The 15,415-nt window shown below is 30.4% G+C and overlaps 1 protein-coding gene across 1 annotated transcript; it reads right to left on the minus strand.

The window, feature by feature from the left end:
- Nucleotides 1–565: 565 nt before the first annotated feature.
- On the minus strand, nucleotides 566–8,160 carry LOC125065180 (odorant receptor 4-like). The gene is made up of 8 exons (XM_047672665.1): nucleotides 8,009–8,160; nucleotides 7,699–7,947; nucleotides 7,349–7,617; nucleotides 6,573–6,774; nucleotides 4,489–4,588; nucleotides 4,067–4,171; nucleotides 1,909–2,070; nucleotides 566–640 (listed from the first exon to the last, which is right to left on the minus strand). The coding sequence occupies exons 1-8, from the start codon at nucleotides 8,158–8,160 to the stop codon at nucleotides 590–592; spliced, it is 1,290 nt and encodes a 429-aa protein (XP_047528621.1). The 3' UTR covers nucleotides 566–589.
- Between the last annotated feature and the right edge of the window lie 7,255 nt (nucleotides 8,161–15,415).

Genomic DNA, 15,415 nt, shown 5'->3' on the forward strand with positions numbered 1-15,415 from the left:
CGACATAACTTAACAATGACGTCATATTATTTTCTTAATTTAATGATTTTAAAAATTGTATGAAAGTTCCTAAAGATTCAAGCGTTATCCGAAAATTTTCTATTATATATTATTGCTTCAAAGTAAAATTTAAATAGAAACACTGAAAATAATAGACGCTTGTACAATGTTACATCGGTCGAACGAAATCCTTATTAAAGATCATTGTTAAGTTATTGTTACGAACTGGAGTCCTTTTGGTTGGAGTCTCTTTGACTAGTGGTTCTTTAGCTGGTATACCTCTTTTTTAAAAAAATAAGTTAAAACAAATTGAATTCTAATTTGAATTACGCATTCCATCGTTCCATCCACTGTTATATATGTTATATTTTCTGTTTCTCATCACTAGCCAGTCTGTCAAAAAGATCAAGCTAACAGAGTATAGTATGTCCTCATAATCAAACAAGAAACATAAACAAAATCTTAAAATCATATAAATCTTAGAGAGCTTAGCACTGGAATACATTCAATAAACTGCGAACGTAGATTTAAATTTCTTTTTATTTCATAAGTTATGTACAATTGCAAGCACCTTGAATTGACAAAATATTCACTTGTATTGACGTAAAATGTTGAAATAGGAATATGATGTACTCATTACCTGAAAATAAATAAAAATGATTTATTTACAAGCTAGCGGCGTCATCATTCAGTGAATATTTGAATACTAAGCGACTTACCATAGATATAGATAAGATTACTAAATAAAATTTATTAATAATGGTGAAAATTATTATATTTATTCCTATTTTATTATAAACAATAGAAATCTAAATTAAAATATTTTATTAAATATAGAAGCATTACACGATGCGATCTTTTTTATGGCATTGGTAGAACTGACAAATAACCCAGCTAGTAAGTGGTCAACACTGCCTATAAACATTGGTTCCGTGAGATAATTCAATAATTTCTTACATCGCTAATTTGTCATATACCCTGGGAATTAATAAATTATACCCTTGTGTCTGTAGTTATACTGGCTCACTCATCCTACAAACCGGTACACAACAATACTAAGTATGGTTGCGGGGTGGTAGAAGATATGATGAGCGACTATTACGGGCTTCCTATAAACATATTATAACATTTTTTAAGAACTAAGCGTATAGATTACGAAATGTAACTGGTTAGATATACCTATACAATTCGTTACTCATGTCGTTACTAGACTCGAATATGTTTAAAACTAAATATTACAATAAAAATACCCTCCTTTTTTTAGAATATACGACGTAAGTGCACTACGTATGTGCACGACGAAAATACCGAAATCAGCCGATTTCCACGTGATGTTCTCTCTAGATAGTTATCTAGTTGATAGTGATATTTCGTCTATATACTAAGTAGGTATTATCTGTTATTACCAAATTATGCCCCATATCTCACCAGATTACACGCCGCATGCGAAGTGAAAGTCAGATGTTCGATTCTAAGTTCCAATCCCTTGGCCGATTGTCTTCCTGCTAACTAATAGGACTTATAGGATTATTCCTTATTATTAATGTAATTCTTTTAAGACGACAAATTTTAATTGGTGTGTTTTCATCGATAGAAAGGGCGCAATTATTTGATTAGTATGAAATAAATAATACACTACTATATATAACTATATACCTACTGCAGTTAGACGTAACAATCAACAACTGTAATACCGACATTAAATTATATTTACGTGTAAGGGTGTAAATTACTTTTAGATTTTATTTTTTTAGATATTATTCTCTAACTTGTAAAGTAACACAAATACCCAAAAAGTTAAATTGATGAAATACGTACATTTTTTTGCCATTTGATTTCATTGTATTGTGAATTCGACTTATGATCCTACAATAATATAATATGACAATGTAATTAGTCATTACTTACCGATGAAAATGTTTCCAGGTCCAAATTGGGCAGTCCTGTGAATTTAATGCTGACAGGCTTCTGAGATCGCATTATAATTATAATAAGGTTCTGTCGCACGAGACGTCCTAACGATGTTTCATGCCAACCGCTGCTCCAAATGGCATCTCCAATGGAAAAAGCCTGCAGTCACAGAAATAATGTTAAATTTAGAAAATGGGATCAAGTGAGAGGATTTGACCAAAATCAAATATCAATTTTTTATTTTACAAACAACTTTCGGCAAATTTGTGAGTCGTGTATTGATACAAACTACTGATAGTATAATTATCAAACAAATTATCTTAAAATCATTATCATTTTATTAATTATATTTCGTTTAGGTTATTATGTAAGATAACCTTTAACATTCTGCACATTTGCAAACTGAAGCAAATATTTGCATATTGAGTGAACATTTTATAAAATTATATGTTTGTCAGAACTCTAAATTGTGTTATTTGTAAAATGATCATGTGTCATACGTTTTTTGTCGATCATTAACTAAAACCATCTTTTACTATTATTCCAACTCAATCCATGTACAGTTTAATATCTAAATTATAATATTTTTATGCAAGAATTAAATTTCCCGAGAAACTTTATTATTAGCTGATTACAACGTCGTATATTTGACGTAACGCAATTCTAATAAGAAATAAAACAATAGTTAATACAAAAATTTATAACAAGTATACAGATTATAACAAAATATAAAAGAAAAAAAAAATCATACAAAAAACTAAACTATTTACCTAGATAATATATAATATATATATAAGATCCTTACTAAAATTATAAATGAACGTGCCATTCTTGGTTTGATTTTTTACTCAGCAACATAGTAGGCAATAAATAAACGCTACATAGGCTGAAATAAGCTTTTATACATGGTTCCGGATATATACCATTATTGTGCAATGACCACTTCGAATTTAGATTTGTTTGTCGTGTCTTTGATGTGTATACATACGATATCAATATCAATAAAAATACTAAGCTCCGTTACGGTTATCTGATTTGAATAAAATTTATCATCTAAATTGTCGTTTAAATAAAATTATAAATATCGAAAATGCAAAAGCTTTAAAGTTATACGTGCATTAAAAACTCTTATCATAATACAACCTGTATTACGATAAGAGTTTTTATCATTGGGATGAGTTAAATTATCGTTACGAATTAATTCATATGTACCCACTCGTTTAATTTAAAGTTTATTTATTACGCTCCATATTAACGTATATTTAGACGCTATACGACTAAATAACTATAATCTCCACAGACTCCAAATAAATTGAAGTATGTGAAGAAGAGTATTTTTGTATTTCGAACTTAGAATTAAATTTATTTGAAATACTTAAATAAATTTAGTTACTATTAAGAATAAAAGGAAAATTTTTGATGGTGCCAATATGAGCAATCACATTCCATTGAAAAAGTTTGGTTTTCTTATGGGTAAAACACCTACACCTAATTGCAGTATATATAACATCATAGAAGACACGTACCATGTAATAATGGAGTGTGCTCGGAACGAGGCTGATAGAATATATTTTTTACGCTTAATCAATTATTGCGGGGAAGTGAGGGCATGTAAGTAATAGTGTCCTCGTTGAGCCTACTTAAAAACCAGCGCAGGCTTTTTATAAATTAGTGGATGGTCTTCTAAAAAATAGATGTAATTAAGCATGTATTAAGTTGAATGTTTTGCAAGCACTACGAGGGTGGCATTTTCTTAAAGAAAATACCCTCTTTAAAATAAATGATGTTAAAAAAAAGAAGTAAAATTTATATTACGCTTATAAAGCGATCAGGTTTACTAAAAAAATATTTATGAATACTATAAATTTATCAATAATGTATGTCAGTAACGGATAGAAAACAATTTTACCATGAGTTGCCCTCGCCACTTATTCTACCGCCAAGCAGCAATACTTAGGTTTAAAAGGTAATTGAATCAGTATAGCTACAAGCACAAAGGACTTAACATATTAGTTCCCAAAAGCATAAGCGATTTAAGAAATTATTAAATGATCTTACGGCATCAGTGTCTATTGGCTATGGTTGTCACCATAATTAACACCAGGTGGCCTATTTGCCCAACAGAGGTATAATTATGATAAAAAAAAACACTAACTTTATTTCTGATAAGTGTGCCAAGGTAGCAAGGTATCCAAAGTTGAACGCAAGTCGCAATACAGAGCATTGCGAATATAACATGAAATTTCCCATTGTCCAAAGACTGAAATAAATGAATTAAAATATTATATCCTACAGATAATTAAAGATACAGACATTATTTACATTTAAAGCTGTTATTGCAAAGTTCCTAGTGCAGATCTTACGCGAAGCCATACTATTGAAGCATGTTATTTTAAAAGTAAAATTTAATCTATATTTATACAGCTAAAGTTTGAAAGAAACGTTTATGATGTTAATAAATGTTGTATTTCTCTATCAAGTGCATGTGACCTTTATTAATTTATTTTATAAAGCAAGAATAATTAATACAGATAAAGAATAAAACGATTCGATGCTTTAAAAAAAAGTAGTACTTACTTCAGCCACTTGATACGCCATTAGGCAAATGGCTAGAGAACTAATTACTACTTGATAGACAAGTGGAGGACCATAAACTGAAGACACAGCATTTACAGTCCTGTTTTAAAATATAATAGAATTAGTGATCTAAAGAATTCAAAATGTTTTTGGCTATACCTAATATACTCGCTTTGTGTTGTAATTTTCTGCTATATAGTTTTTCACTCATTGTCAAGATAGAAATATGAAGACTAATATTCAGGCTTTTCAGTACAAATAACAAGGAACGTATTGAATGTTCTTTAGAAAAAGGCCACAATGGAGATTGAATAATAAATAGTGGAGGTTGGATTAAACTCAATAAATTAATTAATATTATTTTTTTAACATAGTAATTACTTTACTACATGAATTTTGTAAACAAATTATCATTTATGTAAGTAAATATAAAGTGATTTTAACGTTTTTTAGCAACTGTAACCACTTAATTTATTTAAGTACGGGTATGTGAGTTAGAACGGGGTTTCCTTTATTTTTAAAGATATCATATATTTGATAATATATCAGAAGTGCTAGTTGATGGCATGGTATTAGAAAAGTGAGACTACAGTGCGCTCGTGGCATATTTGGGTTGCAGTCCAACAGTATCCATACTAGACTTAAACTGCTTTTGAACTTACTAATATTATAAATGCGAAAGTATGTATGGATCTTTGTTACTCAAGCAGACCAGAAAGGCTGAACGGATCTGGATACAATTTTGTACAGTAATAGATTATCGTCTAGAATAGCACAAAGGCTTTTTATTAAGGAAATAATAACGGTTCACGTGGATTATATTTTTTTTGTGTTTTTAAAGAGCAAGAGATTTTTTTCCGCGTGCGCTGACTAAGAGGTCTATTAAACAAAAATACCATGGTATTACAAAAAAAAAAATCTGTAGTATATCTAAAAAAATCGCAGATCATTACATATATCTCTATATATAAAAAACTACAAACGTATATTACGTAAAACATATATTGAAAACAGCGAAAAGTTTCTACGGATATAACTTCGAAAAAAAATGCGTGCTGTGGGATCAAACTTTTGCGATGCAGTCGTTGGGCTGTTGAGTCTCAACATTACCTAGTGTATTGCTGCTTCACAATGATTTAAATATGTAATATAAAAAATAAAACATTTAAATATGACATTATATTAATAATAACTATAATTTAAAAGGGCACAATGGAGGATTCAGTAGAATCTTCGTCGCAAACTGAATGCTAAGCGGGGAAACGGCGGGTTCAACAAGTTATTTTGTAAATATGAGTGTATAAAAAAATTACATGCACTCGCAGATGCATCTGTGACGACCTAACTGTTTACATCACGTGAATTAAAACCGGTCACGTGCCGCATAAGGGCCACATCGACTTCTTCGTACTTAGATAAAGTACTAAAAAAAAATATTTGAAAGGCGTGCCTTTCACATGTATACAGTTACCGTTTGAAAGTATCGGGGCTTGCGCGCTGTCATTTCACATGTTATATACCTCTTTTACACACTATAAATAAGTCACTCATAATTTTTTTGCAAACATCGCATTACTTTGTGACGTTCAAACCTCTTGCTGCGCACTCTCTATGCTTTATGCTCTCGTGTTCACGTGAACACTCACACATACCAAGCAATACATTACCGCATAGGTGGTCACCACGTTGAAACCAAACAGGGCCCTAATTCTACTACCAAATTGACAGTTTATCACAATGAAGTCGAAACGTAATCGTTGCCGTTCAACCTAGTAACTATTACTACTACTACTAGCTTCAAATTATTTTTGTTAAGCTGAAAGTCGATCGAAATAGAATCGAGATCGTATTTTAATCGTTATAACTTAAAATTGGCCTCAGGATTAGGTAGCGCACGCTGTTGGATGATACATAGAAACGGGACGGTCGCGGGATTTCATAATTTCATTCACTTCTAATTAATTAGATTTATCTTCATTATAAATTTCATAATTGACGCGATGATTCTTATTCGCCGCAGCTATAATTGTAATTCGAGAACACAATTAGTAAGACATAGATTTTATTTGAAAATAATAACTTACTCGAAAACCATGTTATGCCATTTCACAATGCGTTCTATCCTTTTATTGAGAATAAGTTGTACCTTCATTCGATTAGGATCATTTTGTGGAAGATCGATAACACGTTCGTCCAGATCATTGAACATTATTTCGCAGTCGAAAATTATCAAGTCCATTAAATAATAGCGATGCAGCAGAATGTGAAAGAGAACATAAACGTATACTGTAAATAAGGTTAAGCCATAAAAATAAAAAATGTATTAAATACCTATCATGTGAAAAATCTCTTCCAATATGTATTGTCAAACAAGCATTTAAATCGATATGTAAGTTAATCATTGAATTTTAAGGTTATAAATATTTTAATGTCTTGGTAACTATAAACACCGAAATAAAAATCGACTTGAATAGTTTTTTTTTTTAACATTAAGAGATCCAACGAATTATATTCGTTTACAGTTTAGTATTCGACCTGTTACATATACAGATTTCTTTTTTTTGTATTCAGTATTCTCCTGTCATTTCTATCGGCATTTTTCAGCCAACAACCGAATACTTTCACCATTGTTTAAGCCAGAATAACCTTTGGCTGTAGCTAAAAAAGTTAAGAGACCATATTTATCTCAACATTTGTCACTTTGATAACAATTCTGTGTCGAATTAATTAGAGAAAAACTTTTCAAGGGTTGAACATTTTTTTTGTCTAATTTATATATAATTTCAATAAGTTGCCTAAAATTTCGATTTCAATTATTGTTTGACTATTATTGGATAGTACAATCAACGGCCACACGTACCGCAAAATATCTGAGGTACCATCAAGCATACGATTATCTCAAAAAAAAAGAACACTTCGTAATTAGGTGTCCTGTAAGGGTCGTCCTCTGGTAGCCACAATGGAAATATCAGTGGTCGCACCGTATTCTCGGTTTGTGTTGCGAACAAACTTTGGTAAAAGAGAATCGCTATTGTCGAAATCAAATACATCGTCACAATAGACATTGCGAAAACGAGCCAAACGATGCATAATTGCCATATCAGCAGCTGGCCGTTAAGAAATAAGTTTCTAGAATAAACATACTTAAATAAACATAATTATATATAAAACCATTAAGTTTCTGCGTTGGCTTATAGTTGTTTTAAATACCTGTATTTAGGTTCCAATCTGCAAATGTATAAAAAGTCTCGATCCATCGAATTCAAAAGCTGAAATATTTTATTCCTACCGAATAAAACACTTATGTAAACCAAAGGGATCGTTGTTAATATTATGAAGTAGCAAAAACATTCCGTGGCGAATGAATAATCGCCCGTGATGATTCCATGGTGTATTATCATCAATTCGATTGCTGCGCCGACCAATGCTAACATAGTACTTAGTACTGGCCAGCAATACCTGAAAATTGACAATATTTAGCTGATGAATAATAAAACTGTGAATTAAAAAAATATGAAACCTTATATAGGATTCGCTATTGTTGAAAAATATTCCATTAAACACGAGGAAAATTCTTATCTGTGGATGAAATTTATATAGATCAATGTTCTTTGAGTCGAAGTCAAAATCATCTTTCGTGAAGAACGTTTTTAGAGTTTTAAGCAAAACCATTTTTTACTCAAAATTCACTAAGACTTCTCGAACTGAAATGATAAAGAAGTTAAGAACGAGGATTTAAATAGTAGTTTGAAGATTATTAAAATAATTGCCAATCTGTAATCCTATATGATTTATCATCATTAATCGCAACTCTAACTGCAGGGTTTGAGTACTTATTACGGAGAAATAGGAAAGATGACTTTGTACTAGCAATGTCGTTATTGTAATGACTACATTATTGCAATGCCGATATGCTAATTGAAGCAATTAAAAACATTTTATTTTAACATTTCGAAATATAGATGTAGATTTGAAAATAGTTTGCATTTGAAATCTGGACTAATTGCCAAAACAGAATATGCAATGAACAATTTTAATATCGGCATTGCATTTATATAATTAATCGATCATCGATAATCGATTTAGAAAAAAAATGATACAATTTGAAAATTATTTATTTATGCTTTATTGCACCAACATTTAATAATTGATTATATCTAAAAATTAACATTTAAAAGTTGCATGAATACAACCTTATCGTGAAAACAGCAATCTCTTCCTGGCAACCTTTGGGCAGAGGACTGGTTGTAGAACTAATTTGGGAAGGGGTACAATAATTTTATAAATTATATATTATACTTTAAATAAAATATACTAATATACATATAGCTATAAATATAAATACATACATATAATATAATACAAAATTTAATAAACTAAAATAAATAAATGGACAAAGAAACAACGACAACTATTGCTTATGGATATTAAAACTACAAATAAAAGTCTTTAATCATGCTTTTAAAAATAGCTTATGATTGAGCGCGCCTTATAGCTAAAGGTAATGTATTCCAAAGTCGAGAAGCTTCAACAGTAAAGGACTTAGAATAGTAAGAAGAAGACTGGGGAGGAATGGAGAGAATTAAATTTTCATCCGAGCGAAGTGTGCGCTTATAAGTCTCGCTTAGGAGCTTGAATCGCTCTTTGAGATAGAAGAGAGTCGCCGGATTCAAAAGAATTGAATAGAGAAGAGTTCAAATGTGAGTATTCCTGCGAAGACGAATAGGGAGCCACTTGAGTTTTTTACGAAATTCAGAGACATGATCATATTTGCATAATCCAAATATGAACTGAAATTACAAAATAGTCACTTATGCAAAAAAAAATTATATCGTCAAACCGAGTTTTTATATTTATTTATTCAGAATCTTTAGTAGTATTATTTTTGTGTGTATATACATATTATATGATTTGTAATTAAATAATATCTTGCAGCATTCAATTAATTAAAGTCTTCAGTTTTTCTTCTATTTTTAAGTAAAGTAATCTAAAAATAGTTTTTTAGGTTAAATTTGATAGCCAACTAAAATGTAGGTGTTAATTGCAGTACCGTATGCTTTAATTTGGGTCAATGCATTTATAATTTGACGAAGGAAGTATTTCTTAAGTATGTTCTAATAATCATAAAATAGTCGTAATTGTGACTCGTGGCTTAGCGAGAGACTACGTCGTTTTTCAACATGCTTTTATTAAGACCTTATTTTAATGTAACGGAATCTTTCAACATGATTTTCACAATCTTCAAAACGTCTGATTAACTTGAAAATTGGTAACACGTAGTTCTATGGCGATATATTAATTTAGTTCTAGTAATCTGGCCAGGATAATCAGGATAAAAAAATAAAAGGAAAAATAATTGGTACTATACGTTGCCTACGTATCTTAGTATCGGACATGCAAAACTAATATGGTCTGTAAAGTGCTACACTATAGATATACCGATAATTCAATCCATAATTAGACGCCCCACTTTTTTCCAAATCGCTACATATAAGTGTAAGCTTAAGCCTCTTGGGTATGAGTTCGAATGCAACGTACGAAGTAGTTGTAGGCACTATATTAAATAATAATAATTAATTGAATTATTATTTACTGGATATATTCTCTCCTGCATATCTCTGACAGTTATTTATGCAATATACACTACACTTACAATTTAAACCTCTGAAAAGGTAAAGAATAAATTGTTTATGACGATGGCAACATATTATAGCTGATAGTTCATTCGTGAATGTTAAAAATTTGGGAAGGCCTAATAACTATCATTAAAACACTATTTTATGAAAATAAACAACTTTTAGGTTCTGAAGAAAATAATTTATATTAATATTTTAAAGAAATAAAATTTAAAGTAAATTCAGATTAATTAAATTGTAGTGATTTCAGACTAAAATTTCGATATTTCTTTAAATGAATCGCGATCTTGACAAATACATTATCTGATCGTTAGAATAATATTTAATAACGTTCACTTTAAGTAATTAATCAAATCTAAATACACTCTACCCAAGTAATCCTACAAGCTTTCTTTCAAAGTCCTTTTGAATAATCATTGTATTTAATAATTCGGTCAATATATACCGATAAAAATCAGTAAACAACTTAATATTTATTAATAATAAGTACAAAAACAGATAAGATAAAATAATATCTTACATGAAAATAAACAAATGCTAACTTTTCGCTTTTTTATAAATTATTAAATATTATATGTTTTTTTTTTATTAATATTTAATTGTTATTATGTAAAGGAATACTTTACCCAGGTAAATAAGGATGTAACTTGCTTGTCACCCAGTGCGCGCTCATCATAAAAAATTACTAATATTTTTTAATAACGCAATATAAGTTTAATTTTTATCTAAACGATCTAAACGATAAAATTGGTATAGTAAAATTAGTATAGTAGACAAAGACATAATTTTTCGTTTCAGCAGCATACGCAAAAGTATTAAGATTATTATAGTTTCATTAAATATATTTAAATACATGTAATGTACTGCAATTAACATATATTAATAAATTATTTTTAAAGGACTTGTTTCATTTGTTTGTAACCTTCAAGGTACGAAGCTCAAGGGAACATCTTACGGAATGATAATAAAATATTCATAACGTTATAATATTACGTAAATAAAATATATTCATAGTAATAATGTTGCGTGCGTTCGTGTTACAGCGCATTTAACATTATTATGTGTATTTAGAATAATATTACTTAATTATTTTGATAGAAACAATGACAAGTGATGTCAAGACGTCAATAGATAAACTAATAATACGTGGTATTCCGATTCTACGGAGTCAATGTCTCCTTCCTAGGGCAATGTATTTTTGTATAAAATATAACTCCGCATACATTATTATTAACTACCAGTGTAAGGATTATTTTATTAAATATTTTTATATGTAAAGTATATTTGTTATTATTGTCGCTGCTATGCTCGCGTTTTAGGGGTTGGTCCTTAGGTGTTAGGTATAAAAAAATGTACTTCCTCAGAATTCAAACTTGCTTAAACAAAAGGTCATTCAATTCGGTTTGGCCATAACAAAATGAAAGAGAGACAGCCAGATTAAGTTACTTTCTTATTTATAATATTAGTATAGATTAATGAAAACCAGAAATTTTGTCTATGGCTAGATCCCATTCTCTATGATTCGATTTTGGCAGTGCGCCAGAAGTATGATAGAGTAGGGTCAATGCCGCTGGACTCTACAGTAATAATCAGTATATACCTATATAATGTAAATAGTAAACTGAACAAAGCTAAGAATCCAATATTAATATATATATATAAAATAGTTCGTTTTGTTATTATACATATTTAAATAAGAGGGATTTTTTTTAATGAGACAAGAGGACAAATGGTTTAACTGATAGTATGTGGTCACCGTGAGCCTTAGATACTGCCATAGTATTAATCTTATATCATCAACTAGAGACTCGCCCCGGCTTCGCACGGGAGCAATGGTCATACTAAATATACTACAGAATGTCTTACGACATTCACAGCTTTTTTGTCATAAGACAATACAAACCGCTATGTAACTGCATTTTAAATCTGTAATATCTTCGAAAATATTCATTTAAATTACATGCTGTTAATCGCCGTATTGATCTATATTAAATGCATAATGTATTTAAGTCCTTAATTGGGTAAGAATTCATGCTATATTGCTTAAAATCCCTTCGAAAATAAGCCATTATTTCTCGTAAAAAGTAAAGGATAAAAAATGGTTATTGTGTGCTATCCCTAAAAGATAGACATATATCATCCTGGACTTTTTTGTAAAATCGCTTAAGAAACCTCTAAAATAATCGGTATTTTTCTACTATATTGTGCATGTATTATACATATAAGAGAAAGAATAATAATAATAATAACAAAAATGGAAAAATCGTCCCAAATAGCTACATCTTAGAATCAGGAAATATTATTGAACCTTTAGAAGAAGAAACTACTTATAAATACTTAGGGTTTCAACAAGCTCGGAAGATTAACCAAAAAGAAACAAAAAATAGCCTTAAAACTAAGTTCAAACGTCGCCTAAATATCCTTTTTCGATCTCAACTCAACTCCCACAATTTATTTAAAGCTATCCCGGTACTTACATATTCTTTCGGCATAATTAACTGATCCCAATGTGAGCTCCACAACCTTCAACGTATCATTAATACTACTCTAACTGCTCACCGAAAACACAATCCTAGATCTTGTGTCCAAAGAATGACTCTACCCAGAGGTGAAGGCGGACGAGGCTTAATAGATATAGTCAATCTGCATAACAAGCAAATTACATCCCTGAGACACTACTTCCATCAATGCTCAGAATACTCTCCACTACATGAAACAAAACGCTCACAGACAAACGCTTCACCCCACTAAACCTTAAAGAACGACACCCGCAAAAAAACGAACGGATTATTTACATAAACGAAAAAACTGCTTTATGGAGTCAGAAATCCCTTCATGGAAGACACCACGACGATTTACAGCAATCATATGTTGACAAAGCAGCGTCAAACGCTTGGCTGAGGCGTAGTGAACGAAGCGTTTTCTGAAACGGAAGCTTTTATGTTAGCGATCCAGGATCAAGTCATTGAAGAGATCAAGAAAATAACAGATACAGGATATACTGGGATAGAACCATAATCACAGATAAAACAATACATTTCAATAGACCCGATATCACACTACATGACAAAATTAATAAAACTGTTTATCTTATTGACATAGCTATCCCTAACACTCATAACATACAGTCGATAATTTCGGAAAGCTTAGTAAATATCAAGACTTAGCAATAGAACTGAAACGTCAGTGGCGTGCAGATACCATCCATATTGATCTCATCAACTAGGGTCGTACCCAAAAGCCTACGGATTTAGTTACCTCATAAGAGAGAAAAAGTAAAATAACAATATAATAATAATAAATAATATTATTCTTCCTCTTGATTCAATCTATCTATTAAAAAAAACAGCATCAAAATCGTACAAAAGATGTGTAATTTTTAAGATCAAAGCATACACAGGGACAGATAGCGGTAAGCGACTTTGTTTTATATGTAATTATATGCAACCAACTCTACACGGTTTAAGATGTTACGTTCATTGTCATGTTTTAGGATAACCTACATACATAATTATATACTGTTACATCAACGGTATTTAAAGCGAAGAATATTATTAAATGTAACTAGCATTATACATTATAATTATCAACAATTATCATAATATAAAAGCAGGTAACATGTTCCAAGCAACATAAACAATAATAGAACAGATAGATTATTCTATATTCTATAGCCATAAATTTTATCTGTGTATATAAATTGATATTAATCAAATAATCAACGAATCAAAGATAGAAAACGATTACTTTTCAAAATGTTGAATGAGGAATTTCAAAATTAAATGTTTTGGTCCTAAATACTAACTATTATTTTTGCAGAATATTTTTTATTAATTGTAAACAATTATTATTAGACGTCCTAATTATTGCACTCACCTTACTGAGATCGAGATTAGCTGTTGTTCATTAACCTAACACTAATATACAGCTTAGACATTTCGTCGTTGAAATTCGATATTAGATAAATTTAATATTTTTCGTAAAGGAGAAAGTTATTATTTCAAAGAGCTAAGTTACAAGAAATATATAGTGATAAATGAATTTAGAGTGGGCTATGCTCGGAGTTTCTCTGCGTGATCGTATCAGAAATGAGGAGATCCGCAGAAGAACTAAGGTCACCGACATAGCCCGAAGAATTGCCACACTTAAGTGGCAGTGGGCGGGGCACATTGCTCGAAGAACCGACACCTTGTGGTGGTCCGACGACCTGGTGAAGGCTGCGGGAAGCCGCTGGTTGCGGGCTGCACAAGACCGGTCGTTGTAGCGATCTTCATGGGAGGACTATGTCCAGCAGTGGACGTCCTTCGGCTGACATGAATGAATGAATGAATGAATGAATTTAGGCACTAATTATAAAATATAGGCACACTAAAATCACATAACTATAATTATAATAAAATAATTGCACGATGCGTGTGTCTGAATATAAATAAATATCAAATAATGTATGATTTTCAGAATAGTTTAGCAAAAAAATGGCGTTTGAATATCGGCGAAGTTGCTGTCGAAACTTTTGTAGTGAAATTAAAATGAACATGAGTAGTTCAGTGAAACAATGTTGTTAAACAATATTAATCAAGAACTGTTTGTTGTACATAATATAATAGAACTCTTGACAAATTTTTTGGACTATGTAAATCTATGGTTTGTTTATCTTGACTACATCGATTGGAATAGGCTATAGGAATATAATATAGTAATAGTATATAGATGTGTAGGTATATACACTAACATATAGTATACATTCTTATTACCTGATAACACAGTTTTAGTAATAAATTGCATTAAAATATAAATTTAGTTAATCGCATTGGTTATATAAAAAAAATACAAAAAACATTATAGTCATTAATTTTTTATTGCGGTCAGTAGAAATGGCATAGGCATAGTACTATCGTTATCGATATTCTTATCTTCAAATCTCGAAAACGTAATTTTGCTACAATATAACAATAGTCAAATTATATAGTTTTTTAGACTCTAAAATATTGACCTATATCTGTGTAAAGAAGAGAAGATAAAAGTAGTAATGTTCCACTGCTGAGCTAAGGTTCCTCTTTTAAGAAAAAGATTTGGACCTCTACGGTGCTCCAATGGTGGTGGATGGTGTGTATTTTTTATCCTACCTGAAGTATGCCGTATACGAGATAGAAATAAATTAATCTCAGAAAATTAGAATTAAGAAATGCAGAACATTTGTTACAAACTAAACTCAACTTAGCTTAAAAAAATCCAAATAGAGTAAACGTCGCATTTTTAAACAGTCAATATAAAATCAATAAAACCCACGT

Source organism: Vanessa atalanta, chromosome 7 (assembly GCF_905147765.1).
Source record: "Vanessa atalanta chromosome 7, ilVanAtal1.2, whole genome shotgun sequence".
NCBI lineage: Eukaryota > Metazoa > Arthropoda > Insecta > Lepidoptera > Nymphalidae > Vanessa > Vanessa atalanta.